The sequence below is a fragment of the Natator depressus genome, chromosome 6 (genome assembly GCF_965152275.1).
Source record: "Natator depressus isolate rNatDep1 chromosome 6, rNatDep2.hap1, whole genome shotgun sequence".
NCBI lineage: Eukaryota > Metazoa > Chordata > Testudines > Cheloniidae > Natator > Natator depressus.
Window position 1 is genome coordinate 109,826,152 of NC_134239.1, and position 17,296 is coordinate 109,843,447.

Consider the following 17,296-nt stretch of genomic DNA (forward strand, 5'->3'; position numbering starts at 1 on the left):
GCATTTCGAAAACTGGAACGTAGTTCTGATAGCACGGATTCCTCTCCCGATACAGCGATCAGATCCCGTACCTCCCATTCGGTCCATGCTGGAGCTCTTTTGCGATTCTGGGACTCCATAAATCATAGAATCATAGAATATCAGGGTTGGAAGGGACCCCAGAAGGTCATCTAGTCCAACCCCCTGCTCTAAGCAGGACCAATTCCCAGTTAAATCATCCCAGCCAGGGCTTTGTCAAGCCTGACCTTAAAAACCTCTAAGGAAGGAGATTCTACCACCTCCCTAGGTAACGCATTCCAGTGTTTCACCATCCTCTTAGTGAAAAAGTTTTTCCTTAATATCCAATCTAAACCTCCCCCATTGCAACTTGAGACCATTACTCCTCGTTCTGTCATCTGCTACCATTGAGAACAGTCTAGAGCCATCCTCTTTGGAACCCCCTTTCAGGTAGTTGAAAGCAGCTATCAAATCCCCCCTCATTCTTCTCTTCTGCAGACTAAACAATCCCAGCTCCCTCAGCCTCTCCACATAAGTCATGTGCTCTAGACCCCTAATCATTTTTGTTGCCCTTCGCTGGACTCTCTCCAATTTATCCACATCCTTCTTGTAGTGTGGGGCCCAAAACTGGACACAGTACTCCAGATGAGGCCTCACCAGTGTCGAATAGAGGGGAACGATCACGTCCCTCGATCTGCTCGCTATGCCCCTACTTATACATCCCAAAATGCCATTGGCCTTCTTGGCAACAAGGGCACACTGCTGACTCATATCCAGCTTCTCGTCCACTGTCACCCCTAGGTCCTTTTCCGCAGAACTGCTGCCTAGCCATTCGGTCCCTAGTCTGTAGCGGTGCATTGGATTCTTCCATCCTAAGTGTAGGACCCTGCACTTATCCTTATTGAACCTCATCAGATTTCTTTTGGCCCAATCCTCCAATTTGTCTAGGTCCTTCTGTATCCTATCCCTCCCCTCCAGCGTATCTACCACTCCTCCCAGTTTAGTATCATCCGCAAATTTGCTGAGAGTGCAATCCACACCATCCTCCAGATCATTTATGAAGATATTGAACAAAACCAGCCCCAGGACCGACCCCTGGGGCACTCCACTTGACACCGGCTGCCAACTAGACATGGAGCCATTGATCACTACCCGTTGAGCCCGACAATCTAGCCAGCTTTCTACCCACCTTATAGTGCATTCATCCAGCCCATACTTCCTTAACTTGCTGACCATCATGGTCACCTCTGCTGATGAGCTCTGCATGGTCACCTCTGCTGATGAGCTCTGGCCAGCGTGGCAAGCTGCAGGAGACCATGCAAACAGGAAATTAAAATTCAAAAGTTTGCGGGCCTTTTCCTGTCTACCTGGCCAGTGCATCTGAGTTGAGAGTGCTGTCCAGAATGGTGACAATAGAGCACTCTGGGATAGCTCCCGGAGGCCAATACCATCAAATTGCATCCACAGTACCCCAAATTCGACCTGGCAAGGCCGATTTAAGCGCTAATCCCCTTGTTGGGGATGGAGTAAGGAAATCGATTTTAAAAGCCCTTTAAGTTGAAAAAAAGGGCTTCATCATGTGGATGGGTGCAGGTTTACATTGATTTAACACTGCTAAATTCGACCTAAACTCCTAGTGTAGACCAGGGCTAAATTAGCCCCCATCCTATTGAAGGTATAGTTGGGGTTATTTTTTCCAATGTGCATTACTTTACATTTATCCACATTAAATTTCTTTGCCATTTTGTTGCCCAATCACTTAGTTTTGTGAGATCTTTTTGAAGTGCTTCACAATCTGCTTTGGTCTTAACTATCTTGAGCAGTTCCGTATCTTCTGCAAACTTTGTCACCTCACTGTTTACCCCTTTCTCCAGATGATTTATGAATAAGTTGAATAGGATTGGTCCTAGGACTGACCCTTGGGGAACACCACTAGTTACCCCTCTCCATTCTGAAAATTTATCATTTATTCCTACCCTCTGTTCCCTGTCTTTTAACCCAGTGGTTCTCAAAGCCGGTCTGCTGCTTGTTCAGGGAAAGCCCCTGGCTGGCTGGTCCAGTTTATTTACCTGCCGCATCCGCAGGTTCAGCCGATCGCAGCTCCCACTGGTCACGGTTCACCTCTCCAGGCCAATGGGGGCTGCATGAAGGGCAGCCAGCACATCCCTTGGCCCGCGCCACTTCCCGCAGCCCCCATCGGCCTGGAGGGGAAACCGCGGCCAGTGGGAGCCACGATTGGCCGAACCTGCAGACGCGGCAGGTAAACAAACCGGTCTGGCCCGCCAGGGGCTTTCCCTGAACAAGCGGCAGACCAGCTTTGAGAACCACTGTTTTAACCAGTTCTCAATCCATGAAAAGATCTTCCCTCTTATCCCATGACAACTTATTTTACATAAGAGCCTTTGGTGAGGGACCTTGTCAAAGGCTTTCTGGAAATCTAAGTACACTGTGTCCTCTGGACCTTGTCCACGTTTGTTGACCCCTTCAAAGAACTCTAATAGATTAGTAAGACATGATTTCCCTTTACAGAAACCATGTTGACTTTTGCACAACAATTTATGTTCTACTATATGTCTGACAATTTTATTCTTTACTATTTTTTCAACTAATTTGCCTGGTACTGACGTTAGACTTATCGGTCTGTAATTGCCGGGATCACCTCTAGAGCTATTTTAAAATATTGGTATTACATTAGCTATCTTCCAGTCATTGGGTACAGAAGCTGATTCAAAGGACAGGTTACAAACCATAGTTAATAGTTCCGCAATTTCACATATGAGTTCTTTCAGGACTCTTGGGTGAATGCCATCTGGTCCCGGTGACTTGTTACTGTTAAGTTTCTCAATTAATTCCAAAACTTCCTCTAATGACACTTCAATCTGTGACAATTCCTCAGATTTGTCACCTACAAAGGATGACTCAGGTTTGGGAATCTCCCCAACATCCTCAGTCATGAAGACTGAAGCAAAGAATTCATTTAGTTTCTCCACAATGACGTTATCATCTTTGTGTTCCCTTTGTATCTCGATCGTCCAGGGGCCCCACTAGTTGTTTAGCAGGCTTCCTGCTTCTGATGTACTTAAAAAACATTTTGTTATTATTTTGAGTTTTTGGCTAGCTGTTCTTCAAACTCCTTTTTGGCTTTTCTTATTACATTTTTATACTTAATTTGGCAGTGTTTATGCTCCTTTCTATTTACCTCACTAGGATCTGACTTCCACTTTTTAAAAGCCTTTTTATCTGTCACTGCTTCTTTTACATGGTGTTAAGCCACAGTAGCTCTTTTTTAATTTGGGATATACATTTAAGTTGGGCCTCTATTATGGTGTCTTTGAAAAGTGCTGAGGTGTTCTTCCCACCACAGGAATGTTAAATGTTATTATATTACGGTCACTATTTCCAAGCGGTCCTGTTATAGTTACCTCTTGGACCAGATCCTGCGCTCCACTCAGGACTAGATCGAGAATTGCCCCTCCCCTTGTGGGTTCCTGTACCAGCTGCTCCAAGAAGCAGTCATTTAAAGTATCGAGAAATTTTGTCTCTGCATTTCGTCCTGAGGTGACATGTACCCAGTCAATATGGGGATAATTGAAATCCCCCATTATTATTGAGTTCTTTATTTTGATAGCCTCTCTAATGTCCCTTAGCATTTCATCATCACTATCACTGTCCTGGGCAGGTGGTCAATAATAGATCCCTACTGTTATATTCTTATTAGAGCATGGAATTACTATACGTACAGATTCTATGGAACATGTGGATTCATTTAAGATTTTTATTTCATTTGATTCTACATTTTCTTTCACATATACGGACACGTACAGGGACACCCTGACATCAGCACCCCTCCTTACCCCACCACCCCCTGCACAGCAAGCAGGAGGTTCCTGGGAGCAGCTCCAAGGCAGAGGACAGGAGCAGCACATGGCAGTGGCGGGAGGGATACCTGAACTGCCCAGCAATTGATAGCCTGCTGGATGGCTGTCTCACAGAGAACTTAGGGGAGCTGATAGTGGGGCTGCTGGTCCACCCTGGTTCCAAGCCCCCAACAGCTAGCTCTGGCAGTCACCTGCTTTGTCCACTGCTTGCAGAAAAACAACATTATAAGGGAGCATTGCACAACTTTAAAGGAGCATGTTCTCTAACAGATCGGCGACGTAACAATGAAACAACATTAACCGGGACGATGTTAAGTGAGGAGTTACTGTAATAGATTCAGTAGAACATAAAATCTAACTTCTCTTAAATGTCTGCACTTTCTCTCTAGGTGCGTATCATGTTTGAAGTACAGGATCTGAAATATGCTACTCTGGCCACAGTGTCAAGGTGCGGAATGGTCTGGTTCAGTGAAGATGTTCTAAGCACTGACATGATATTCAATAACTTCTTGGCCAGACTACGAAGCATCCCTCTGGATGAAGATGAAGAGGAAGCTCAGCGCAGGCGAAAGGACAAAGAAGATGAAGGTGAAGAAGCAGCTTCTCCAATGTTGCAGGTATAACTTGGAATGGATTGTAATACTGTGGACTGACACCAGACCCACTAAAAGTAGGAAGTGCCTTAAAAGCTTATCTTACCGGCCGTACTGAATATAAATAGAGATTGAGTTAACAAAATATAACTTGCGTGCTGTATTCCCCAATTAAAGTATGACACTTTGAACCCATACTATTGCCAAACTTATTTTAAAATCTAGTGTTATGACTTAAGACTACAAACCAAGTTCCTTCAACAATGCTAATGTCTTTACCAACAGATTCAAAGAGATGCAGCAACAATTATGCAGCCCTATTTCACAACAAATGGACTTGTGACTAAAGCTCTTGAACATGCTTTCAAGTTAGAGCATATCATGGACCTCACTCGCTTGCGCTGTCTTGGTTCATTGTTCTCTATGTTGCATCAGGCTTGCCGCAATGTAGCCCAGTACAATGCAAACCATCCCGACTTCCCTATGCAGATTGAGCAACTGGAGCGTTATATCCAGGTAAAGTAAATACTGCAGCAAAGTGATCTGAAAGCCTAAAGATGAACACAGTTACCAGACTCTTTGAATAGTCTCCTTGTATTTTTTTCAGCTGTCCTTCGAACACAAGTAATACTTTTTTGCATTTGTGTGGACTAATCTTTCTCTTGTCTTCCATCAGAGATACCTGGTCTACGCAATACTGTGGTCATTCTCTGGAGACAGCGGACTGAAAATGAGAGCAGAGCTGGGAGAATACATTAGGAGAATTACCACTGTACCGTTGCCCACAGCACCCAACATACCCATAATTGATTATGAGGTAATAGCCTCTTGTACTTTGTATAGTTACAAACCTAATTCCTAAAGAAACAAAACCAGAATGACCCACAGAAGCTTATGCTCCAATATGTCTGTTAGTCTGTAAGATGGCACAGGACTCTTTGCCACTATTTCTAACTTAACCTCTCTCAATGGGAGTAAATTAGTATCTCACAAGTTAGCTCAAGGCAAGCCACTCTAAATTTGATTGATTATTTTATTTTTTATTTGTTTTGCTCAGTTGGTACATAATGTACTGTGTAGTCCAAGCTTCTTCTAAACTAGTCCCACAGAATTAAATCTGCAGGTGTTAAAAGCCTAGCTGAGTTCACAGATTAAAGCATGAAGTTGTGTAAAATACGATGGGGTTGTGATGAGAACCCCATTGAAAAACATCTCTCTACTAAATTTGTACATTAACTATTTCTGTTCACCTAGGTGTCAATTACAGGTGAATGGGTCCCATGGCAGTCCAAGGTTCCTCAGATTGAAGTTGAGACACACAAGGTTGCTGCTCTTGATGTTGTAGTACCAACCCTAGATACCGTCCGGCATGAAGCTTTGCTGTATACTTGTCTAGCGGAACACAAACCCCTAGTGCTCTGTGGCCCACCAGGTTCTGGAAAGACTATGAGCCTTTTCAGTGCTCTCAGAGCCCTCCCTGATATGGAGGTAACTATTCTGTTTATGTGTGGGTTATTGAATAATAGCAAATTTATAACAAGTAAAAGCTGCCTACAAGGTTCACTCTCGTGATTACAGCAACACCTCTCTACTTGCATGGCAAAAACTTCATTGTGTCAGAGCTCTTTGCCCAACTAAATGAATGTATCTTTATAACACTCTGTGAAGTAGAAACATGAACTGTAAAAGGGAGTGGAAACTGAAGCAGAAATCAGTGACTTGCCCATAGTCACCAGGAAGATCTAGACTCTTCCTAACTCCAGGAGTCCCTTAACTTCAAGGCCATCTGTTCTTCCTTTCTAACTAGCACCAGTAGTACTGGCTTTTTTCCACTTGTTCAGTATTAAATCAAAAGTATTTTGAGTTCAGGTAGCTGTTCCGTCTTGGTATATGAGTGTTTAAACCTGTTAACAGTGATGAGAGACAGTATGTATAACAGGTGGGTACTCCTGGCACATAACAGACTTTGATGGCAAAGTCTATAAGGAATTTTACATATCTGTAGTGACCCAAATACTTGTGTAAACAGCATCCAGTGATCAGTATCTAGTCAACATACAGCAAATATTTTCAATCTGAAGGCCAAATTGTAACATATATTTGTTACTGAGGAATGATAATCTATTGAAACTTTGGTTCTAAGACTTCAAGCTATTAAAATATATCAAATGTCTTCATGAATTTACCTCTTTCACCCCCTTTTTTTTTAAAGGTGGTTGGACTTAACTTCTCTAGTGCTACTACTCCAGAGCTACTTTTGAAAACTTTTGATCATTACTGTGAGTACAGGCGTACACCTAATGGAGTGGTGCTGGCTCCTGTGCAGCTAGGAAAGTGGCTGGTGCTGTTCTGTGACGAAATCAACTTGCCAGATATGGATAAGTATGGCACGCAGAGAGTCATATCCTTCATTAGACAGGTTTGTTTTGTTGTGAAACTAAGGATTCTACTGTTATGCTATTATGGAAACTTTCTTATATTAAAACAATTCCCTCATTCAGATGGTGGAACATGGAGGCTTCTACCGTACATCGGATCAGACCTGGGTGAAATTAGAGAGGATTCAGATTGTTGGAGCTTGTAACTCCCCTACTGATCCTGGAAGGAAACCACTTTCACATAGGTAAATACTATTCTGAAGCTACTAAAACTATAGTACTGATCTGCAAAATGGAGTATCTGATGCCTTTACATTCTACTATTGGAATCCAGTTTTTGTAGCATCAAATATTGGTTTAAAAATACCTTGCATCCAAATGAGCTGCTCATTAACAGTCCATCAGGCTTCTGTTGATCTTCAATAAGTCTTGGAGCACTGGAAGTTCCGAAGACTGGAAGAAAGCTGCTAAAATGCCAGTTTTTAAAAAGGGTAAATGGGATGACCTAGATCCCAGCCAGAATAATGGAGTGGCTGATACAGGACTTGGTTGTTAAACAGTTAATAGAGGGCAATGTAACTAATACAAATCAACATGGGTTTATGGAGAATAGATCCTGTCAAACTAACTTTGTTGTTTTTGATGAGATTGCAAATTTAGTTGATAAAGGTAATAGCGTTGACATAATATACTCACTTAGATAAGGCATTTGACTTGGTATTGCACGACAATTTGATTTAAAAAAACACTCAAAAAACTAGAATGATATAAAAGTTACATGGCACACATTAAATGGATTAAAAACTGGCTAACTGATAAGTCTCAAAATGTAACTGTTAACTGGGAGCCATTATTGAGTGGGCTTGTTTCCAGTAGGGTTGTGCAGGGCCTGGTTCTTGACCATATGATATTTAACATCTTTATCAATTACCTAGAAGAGAACAAAATCATCACTGATTGTTTGCAGAGGACCTAAAAATGGGAGGATGGTAAATAATGATGAGGACAGGTCACTGATTCACAGCAATCTGTGTCACTTGGTAAACTTGGCACAAGCAGTTAATATGCATTTTAATAAAGCTAAATGTAAATACATACATCTTGGCCATACTTACAGGCTGGGGGACTCTATCCTGAGAGAGGTTTGGGGATCATGGTGGATAATCAGTTGAACTTGAGCTCCCCGCTGAACATGTAACGCTGTGGCCAAAAGAGCTAATGCAATCCTAGGATGCTTAAATGAAGATCACAAATAGGAATAAAGAGGTTTATTTGATCTCTGTATTTGGCACTCATGTGACCACTGCTGTGTGGCCACTGTGGCATTGATGTGACCACTGTGAATCTGTGTCCAGTTCTGATGCCCACAATTCAAGAAAGATGTGGACAAATTGAAGAGAGTTCAGAGAAGGGCCACAAGAATGATAAAGGATTAGAAAACCTGCTTTTATAATGATGGACTCAAAATGCTCAAGCTATTTAGTTTAACAAAGAATAGGTTAAGGAGGGACTTGATTAGTCTGTAAGTACTGTGACAAAGTTCCTCCTCTGCCTTGGCGGGTCCTGCGCTTATTGGCGGATTTGCTCGCCTCAGCGATTCACGGCAGCCCTCAGTTTGGCCACTTTTGCTAGTGGCTCAAACCTGCCGTTCACTCAGCTAACCTCATCACTGGCCAGCATGGGGAAAGGGAGGAGAACAATCCCTGCAGTCTCTGCTGACCCAACTAGTGGGTCGGGGGCTAGGCCAGGAACCTTCCCCTCTGGTGGAACCCACGGTCGAGGTCACCTCCTCTTGTATCAAATAGGGAGTTGAAGGAGATGGGGGGAACCTGGGCCTGCCCTCTACTCTGGATTCCAGCCCAGGGCCCTGTGGATTGCAGCTGTCTAAGGTGTCTCCTGTAACAACTGCGTGACCGCTACAACTCTCTGGGCTACTTCCCCATGGCCTCCTCCCAACTCCTTCTTTATCCTCACCACAGGACCTTCCTCCTGATGTATGATAATGCTTGTACTCCTCATTCCTCCAGCAGTACACCTTCTCACTCTCAGCTTCTTGCATGCCTCTTGCTCCCAGCTCCTCGCACACACATCACTAACTGAAGTGAAGTCCTTTTTAAAACCAGGTGCCCTGATTAGCCTGCCTGTCCTAATTGATTCTGGTAGCTTCTTAATTGGTTCCAGAAACTTCCTGATTGTTCTGGAACAGCCCATTATCTTACTCAGGGGAAAAGGACCTGCTTAATCTGGGGCTAATATATCTACCTTCTATCACTCTCCTGTAGGCATCTGGCCTGACCCTGTCACAGTACCTACATAGGGAACAAATATTTAATAATGGGCTCTTCAGCTTCCAGCCGCTGGATCATGTTATACCTTTCTTTGCTAGACTGAAGCTAGACAAATTCAGACTGGAAACAAGGCATACATTTTTAACAGTGAGAGTAGTTACCCACTGGAATAACTTACCGAGGGTGGATTCTGCATCGTTCACAATTTTTAAATCGAGACATAGGCGCCGACTCCATGAGTGCTCCAGGGCTGGAGCACCCACAGGGAAAAATTGCCACAGCAGCCAAGCTCCCTGCCCCAGCTCACCTCACCTCCACCTCCTCCCCTGAGTGCGCCATGCCCCGCTTCTCCCCCCAGCACTTGCTGTGGCAAAACAGCCGTTTCTCAGCATAACAAGCTGTGCGAGGGAGGGGGGAGGAGTGGGAATGCAGCGCGCTCAGGGGAGGATGCGGGGAAGAGGCAGGGCCAGGGCGGGAATTTGGGGAAGGAGTCCAATGGGGGAGGAGTCGGGACGGGGACTTTAAGGAAGGGGTTGAAATGGGGGTGGGGCAGGGGCAGGAGGAGGTGGGGCAGGCATGGGTCAGGGAGGGGGGGGTCACGCACCCACCGGCGCTAGGAGAAGTTGGTGCCTATGAATCAAGATAGTAGCATTTTTTTCTAAAAGATGCCCTGGGAATTATTTTGGGGAAGTTCTACCGCCTGTGTTATATGGGAGATTAGAAAGATTTCTTCTGGCCTTAGAATCTATGAACAACACAGACTGTACTCCATTCACATCCCTGTACTTCAAAGAGGACTTTGTATTAGCCAGCAGGGTGGTGGCTAATGTGAGTGCTGAACATCACTCATTTCAGAGGCTGAGAATGCTGTTGTGAAATTAATAGTTATTTTTACCCTATGAAACAAGCAGCTTGGATCAGAAACGAACCAATATGATGTGATATTGCAGAGTACAAGTCAGTAATTGACTCTCCTACTTTGACTTTTAGTGGCTTAATTTGAGATGAAATCTCCACCAAGGATGGCAGTTGTTTTGAATCTTGAAAATAGATCGGTCAGGTCTAGTCTAGCTGACTTGGATGAAGTCTTTCCTGGTATGAACATTAAGCTATTGGACCTCTTTCAGATTTTTACGCCACGTCCCTGTGGTGTATGTGGACTATCCTGGACCGGCTTCCCTTACTCAGATATATGGAACATTCAATCGTGCAATGCTGAGGCTTATCCCATCGCTCCGCACATATGTAGAACCTCTTACTGCTGCCATGGTAGAGTTCTACACAATGTCACAGGTAACTTGATCTACACACTATCCCAACTTCTACTGACTAGTGCTTTTTCCTTGTTACTGTGCCACTTTAGATAAATCCCAGTGCTTTTTGTCTTGGCCTGCTTACCCTGTTTTTATTAGCAGTTGTGAGATGGGGGCATGAGAAGCATTGTTTGCATGTAAATTATTGTTGCACAACTTTATCCCATTAGATACTATACCCAGTGTTTTGAATTTTAGGAAAGGTTCACCCAAGACACACAACCACACTACATCTATTCACCTCGTGAAATGACTCGATGGGTGATAGGTATCTTTGAAGCCTTAAGACCATTAGAAACCTTACCTGTTGAAGGCCTTATTAGGATTTGGGCACACGAAGCCTTGCGTCTCTTCCAAGACAGGTAAAGAAACTATGGAAATAGTATTAAAAGTACAAATTGTAGAAATGAACAAAAGTTTAAGTTCATAAAATAAGTGCCACCTTCAAAGGCTTATACACATAACCAAAATATGAAGAATAATATTTTTGTGGATTTGAAATCTAGTCCTCTAAGCTCAGGGCAAGAGAAGTGTCTGTTGGATTGCTAAGTAGTTGCAAGTAGATAGAACTGACTCATATTTACAATAGTATTATCCTTTGCCTTAATTTGCTATTTATAGTACTTAGCGTGTCCTTCACATATATCTGTTTTTAATAGGTGTTGCATGCATGCTTGTAACTGTCTTTCTCTCTAACTAGACTTGTGGAAGATGAGGAGAGACGTTGGACTGATGAAAACATTGATATGGTAGCTCTGAAACATTTCCCCAACATAGACAAAGAGAAAGCTATGAGCAGACCCATTTTGTACAGCAATTGGCTGTCAAAGGTAAAGAGGGATATCTCAATCGAAGCCTTGCCATTGACTACTGCAGACACTAAGTATCCTATTAAGAGAGTGAATCTTTGCCCATCACTTCTCTTAGGCAGCACTCGTTCTAGCGTACTAAGCGCAGTCCATGCTATGATAGGATTTACCGTTGACAATAAGGATTGCTAACCATTTGGACTTAGTAAGCAAACACATTTGATGCAGCATGCCATGATGGGTATCCAGCACGCAGCAGAATCTATCTGGGTATCAAAGGAGTAGAACTGTGAATTTGAAGGCAGAGCATATACCCAAACAGGGACACCTCTAGAATACCAAGGGTAACCATTGCAGAAAGTATCCCGGGGTCTTGGACTAGTGCAGTTAGGAGATGTAGGTTGTCTTTTTGGTTTATTTAACAAATAAGCCAGTGGTGTCCATAACCACACTGGCTAACTAATGACCCAAAGGAGAAGTGCCACCCACTGAGTCACAAGCTTCACTTCCTAGCATCCTGGGTCTCCCAAGTGGTGTTAGTCAGATCATTGTGTAGCTTGATCTGAGGTATGACCCAAGGTGGTATGATTGTGGAGTACAAGCATACTCAATCTTGTATCTAGCTGTATGCTTTCAGAACAATAAATGCCTATAGTCATCTCATAACAAACATTAGTGTCTGATCAATAAACTGTTCATGGCCTTAGACACCCCCCCGCAACCAATCCTTTATATGACCTCAACTGTTGCAGCTGACTTCAAGAAACAATTGTGTAATGCTAACATGTGGTTGTAAAGCTCGTTGCTCTGAGTGTTTTAGGGTTTGCTTTTCAGTGTCCAAGCAGGTATTCATAAATCTACTTCTGTGCCTGCTGGCTAAATGCTCTCCCGTCTGTTTAGACTTATGAAAATGCACTTAACATACATGCACCCTGTGTTAGATAACGTAACTCAAACCAGTTGAGCCATATGTGTGTTCAAATCAGGAATTTGCAGTGATGGTAAAAGTGCCAAGGAGGAGCACAAATACCTATCTACCTGGGAATTTTCTGGCACCTATGAATATACTGACTTATATTGCCTCTTAAAGTAATCAGTAGGTCCTTTTAAATGCCTTACATTACAGTGGCTCTGCGGACATGATGTACAAATAGAAAATGCATCAGATTTTAGTGCTGCATCCGAGCTGGTGTGGAAACTGGTTTTTCAACTTAAAGTGAAAGTCTGAACTGTGCTGCTAAGAGGCACAGCACAGAACTCATAGCCAAAGGAGAGTGGGGTGGGGACTAAGGTAGCTTTGAGTCTTAATGGGCTGTCTAAATCGTGCAAGCCACTTCCCAGATGCCTGCAGAAATTCTGGGCAGCACTGCTGCCGTGGCATGTAACATTACATGCCCTGCCCATGGCACGTGCTACATCAAAGTCTGAGGGGGTCCCTGTGGCGATCCTCCTCAATTCTTGAGTTGGGAATTTGTCGCTCCAGCCCCTTTCTCACCCTGCTGAGCCCTCTGTGCTGGATAATCTCTCCCTTAATCTTAAATTCTAGACGGTTAGATCTCTTGCTTACATTTTGGCCTCCTTATTCTAGGATTATATCCCAGTGGATCAGGAAGAGCTGAGAGACTATGTAAAAGCCAAGCTGAAAGTGTTTTATGAGGAAGAACTTGATGTGCCACTAGTGCTGTTCAATGAAGTTTTGGATCATGTGCTAAGAATTGACCGGTAAACTGAATTTCCAACTCCTGGGTTTGTCTAGTTTGAATTATAAAACAAATCTGTATTCAGACTAGTCCAGAATGGAGCACCAGTTTGTTCTGGTGTTCTACTTGGGAGAGGCATTCTGTAAAGGGGGCACTGCAAGGTTGGAATTATAGCAGTAGACTGAGAAATATTGACAATAGTCACTTCAGTGTACCCCCGAACCGGTCACAGTATTAAAAAAAAATGCAGGTTAAGTTTGCAAGGAAGGGAGGTTTGGAAATGTGGTGGCTAATTCACAATTTATCAAGCAATAAATTTACTTGAAGTACCAATCTCTTTCAGAATCTTCCGCCAGCCTCAGGGTCATTTGCTTCTCATTGGAGTTAGTGGAGCAGGGAAAACTACTCTCTCACGATTTGTGGCTTGGATGAATGGTTTAAGTGTTTACCAAATAAAGGTTGGTTTAGTTCAATCACTCAACAAAAAAACTGACTGTTAAAGCTTGCAGTTGTCTTACAGATATTCTATCTTTGGTAAGATAAATGTATAAACATAAGTCATTGTGAGGGAGGATAAGGGCTAAAAAAGATCAGTAACTATTGCTAAATCTTTATAGGTTCATAGAAAATACACAGGTGAAGACTTTGATGAAGATCTGAGAATGGTCTTAAGACGTTCTGGCTGCAAGAATGAGAAAATAGCATTTATAATGGATGAGTCAAATGTACTGGGTTCTGGATTCCTGGAGAGAATGAATACTCTTCTGGCCAATGGAGAGGTAACTTGAGTAAATGTGTATAAAGCAGCAGTTATGCAGGGAAAATCAAGCCTTTAAGAAAAATATACTTATTTCCTGGATTAGGTTCCTGGTCTCTTTGAAGGAGATGAATATGCCACCCTTATGACTCAATGTAAAGAGGGAGCACAGAAAGAAGGTTTAATGCTAGATTCCCATGAAGAATTGTACAAATGGTTCACCAGTCAAGTTATTCGCAATCTCCATGTTGTGTTCACCATGAACCCATCTTCTGAGGGCCTGAAGGACAGAGCAGCTACTTCTCCAGCTCTCTTCAACAAGTGATTAACTTACTGTGTTTGGAAACTAACTACAACAAAGTATCTTAACACTTTGTGTCTGTCTTTTTTAATTAAGAATATTGTTAATACCCTCTTAAAAAAAGAAATTTTGGAGGCTTTAATGTCTGTCTTGTCCTGTCTGCAGGTGTGTCTTGAACTGGTTTGGAGACTGGTCAGCTGAAGCACTGTACCAAGTTGGCAAAGAGTTTACAAGCAAAATGGATCTGGAGAAGCCAAACTACACTGTGCCAGACTATATGCCAGTTGTGTATGACAAGTTACCACAACCGCCATCACATCGGGAAGCTGTTGTAAATAGCTGTGTATTTGTTCATCAGACCCTTCATCAGGTGTGTTCTGCCATGCTACTCAGATCTCTAGTGCCGTGTTCTAGTAGACTGACATAAGTTCAGTAAAACAATGTTGCCCCTGTGACAATATTGAGTTTAAAAAAATCTAGATATTATATAATCCTAATGTTTTACGTATACAAACTTTTGACAAAATCCTTTTCCTTTGGAAAGGCTAACGCTCGTCTAGCAAAACGGGGAGGCAGAACTATGGCCATCACACCACGTCACTACTTGGACTTCCTCAACCATTATGTCAACTTGTTCAATGAGAAAAGGAGTGAGCTGGAGGAACAGCAGATGCATTTGAATGTTGGTCTTCGAAAGATCAAGGAAACTGTTGACCAGGTACATAGCTTTAAACTTTGCTTTTTAAAATAAAATTAGAGCTATTAAAACATTTTAAAACTGAGTTTAGTCTCTATAGACTCTAATCTTACAATTCATGACAGGTGGAAGAACTGCGTAGGGACTTGAGAATAAAGAGCCAGGAGTTGGAAGTAAAGAATGCAGCAGCTAATGACAAGCTGAAAAAAATGGTGGAGCATCAGCAACAAGCTGAGAAGAAAAAGGTGAAATCAAAGCTTTCTTTACCTTTTGTACATGTGCAGTATATTCAGAAATAACATCTTACGGGTTGCACAATCTTTCTCTTAGGTTATGAGCCAAGACATTCAAGAGCAGCTGCACAAACAGCAAGCAGTAATTACAGATAAGCAAATGAGGGTGAAGGAGGATCTAGACAAAGTCGAGCCTGCTGTCATTGAAGCTCAGAATGGTAAGTCAGCACTGATAAATAACTACAGCATGCCTGCCTTTAGGGGTTTGGGGCTGATCCAAAGGCTCTTGAAGTCAGTGGGCGTGCTTCCATTTGCTTCAGTGAACTTTGGGTCCTTCCCTTTATCAGCAGTATCTTAATCTTTAGTGTGGAAGCAATAGAAATAAAATAGTTCACTAGCACTACTGAGCTTCCAAACTTCCCATTATTGCTACTGTAGACTTGCATTCTAAGCCGTATTTTTATTAAACTTTGAGCAATAAAGTGTCTTAATGGTTCACTGTTTTTTGTCAAGCTTTGCTAGATTTACTTAATTACTATCTTTCAGTATACCAGGCCACATTAAAATAGGAACTCCTGAAACAGGAGTAGGTCAGCAAACACTAGGAAATTTCTGGTGTGCACTAGTATGGTTCACATAGTTAGTTAGTCTACAGCACACTAGCTTGCTGTGCACTTACACCCCAGCTTATTGCTCACTGTTTTCTAGACAAGCCCCTAATGTGTTCTGTCTCTGCTGGTGCTGCCTCTTAAGAGATAGCAGTGTCCAGTTCATGGAATTAGTGATTTAATAAACGCTATATAAGTATCATGAATGGAAATACTACCTACAACTTATTTACTCAAGAGTTAGTTACAATGGCTTATCAGTGGGTTGTGTAAGAGGAGGAAGGACTTCTAACTCACTATTTGCTTAGGTATACAGTCACTCACTGTAGAGGCATAGCCTTGTTTTTAGGCTCCTTAACTTGTGAACTCAACATAGCTGCCAGGTGCAAACTCTTGCTCTTGTAGTAGTGCTTGGAGGCTTCTGATAGTTCAGCTTGCTGTCACTCAAGTGAGAATACTGGTGGAGAGTTTTCAAAATGTGGAAAGCATTTGGTTTTTACAAGAGAGGTTTAATTCATTTTAGATATGACCTGAAGCTTAAAAATCTCTCAACAATCTCAATGAAGATTTGCTAATTCCTGTCTTACTATTTTGCTGTCTTTTCTTCCATTTTCTCCCCAATCAATACCCTTCCTTTCTCCTGCTCGATCTGGCTTGACCACTGTGATTAGCTGTAAAATCAATAAAGAAGCAGCATCTGGTAGAGGTCCGTTCTATGGCCAGCCCACCTGCAGCAGTGAAGCTAGCACTAGAGTCCATCTGTCCATCTGTCTACAACTGACTGGAAATAGATACGTTCCATCATTTTGAGGGAAAACTTCATTCCAACTATTGTAAACTTTTCTGCTGAGGAGATCAGGTGAATAATTGCAGGTACCAAGCTACTGCTGGGAATAGAAAGAAATTGTTCACAAGATTTTCACAATAGAAATCTTACTAGTAGTCACAATTGGTGATGTTAGGGCTTGTTTTCTACCTCACAAAAAGCAGAATTCATCTCGTATGCATATGCAGAATCTCCACCTTTTATGTGGTGAACAAAATATCAAACTCTGTCATATATTCATGAAGATGATCTATCAGGGAGAAGATGTGCATCTCAGGGCTAAATTTTGCTCTTAAAATAAATTTTAAAGTATAGTCTGAGTGGCACATACTGGCATCAGAGCACTGGGATATAGACTATTCCCAATAATTGAATTTAAATTTCTTTCATTATTTCCCAGCAGTAGCCTTAAATCCCTGAAAATACCTTTTTTGTCCCCTTAATAGCTGTGAGCTCTATAAGGAAGCAGCATCTTGTTGAAGTAAGAGCAATGGCCAACCCTCCTGCTGCAGTAAAACTGACTTTAGAATCAATCTGTCTCTTGTTGGGTGAGGAGACAAATGACTGGAAAAAGATCAGACCAGTTATTCTCAGAGATAATTTCATCAGCAGCATTGTCAACTTTAATACTGAAGATCTCAGGTATTAGTTTTAGTTTATCTACTGTCGTAAAGGGGCAATTTCCTCTCAGTAACTGTGCGCTGACAGATTGAACACTTGCACACATGGCTGTGTTAAGCACACAGGGTACCTCTTCTTTTGCAGTGACTCCATCTGGGAAAAGATGAAGAAGAATTACATGTCAAATCCAAGTTACAATTATGAAATCGTAAACCGAGCATCCTTAGCGTGTGGCCCCATGGTAAAATGGGCAATTGCACAGGTAACTCTTCTGCAGTAGATACGCCAATGTAGAAT

At 42.4% G+C, this 17,296-nt stretch overlaps 1 protein-coding gene across 1 annotated transcript in view; it reads left to right on the forward strand.

The window, feature by feature from the left end:
* Positions 1–17,296, forward strand: part of LOC141989498 (cytoplasmic dynein 1 heavy chain 1-like) — a 103,706-nt gene that overhangs the window by 52,451 nt on the left and 33,959 nt on the right. Inside the window, exons 35-53 of the mRNA XM_074956253.1 lie at positions 4,265–4,492; positions 4,754–4,984; positions 5,145–5,285; positions 5,723–5,956; positions 6,681–6,887; positions 6,970–7,091; positions 10,262–10,427; positions 10,646–10,809; positions 11,148–11,277; positions 12,845–12,978; positions 13,300–13,414; positions 13,574–13,735; positions 13,820–14,034; positions 14,180–14,384; positions 14,559–14,732; positions 14,837–14,956; positions 15,042–15,162; positions 16,825–17,020; positions 17,144–17,261. Coding sequence (XP_074812354.1) covers positions 4,265–4,492; positions 4,754–4,984; positions 5,145–5,285; positions 5,723–5,956; positions 6,681–6,887; positions 6,970–7,091; positions 10,262–10,427; positions 10,646–10,809; positions 11,148–11,277; positions 12,845–12,978; positions 13,300–13,414; positions 13,574–13,735; positions 13,820–14,034; positions 14,180–14,384; positions 14,559–14,732; positions 14,837–14,956; positions 15,042–15,162; positions 16,825–17,020; positions 17,144–17,261 — 3,183 coding nt within the window. The remainder of the gene's footprint in view (positions 1–4,264; positions 4,493–4,753; positions 4,985–5,144; positions 5,286–5,722; positions 5,957–6,680; positions 6,888–6,969; positions 7,092–10,261; positions 10,428–10,645; positions 10,810–11,147; positions 11,278–12,844; positions 12,979–13,299; positions 13,415–13,573; positions 13,736–13,819; positions 14,035–14,179; positions 14,385–14,558; positions 14,733–14,836; positions 14,957–15,041; positions 15,163–16,824; positions 17,021–17,143; positions 17,262–17,296) is intronic.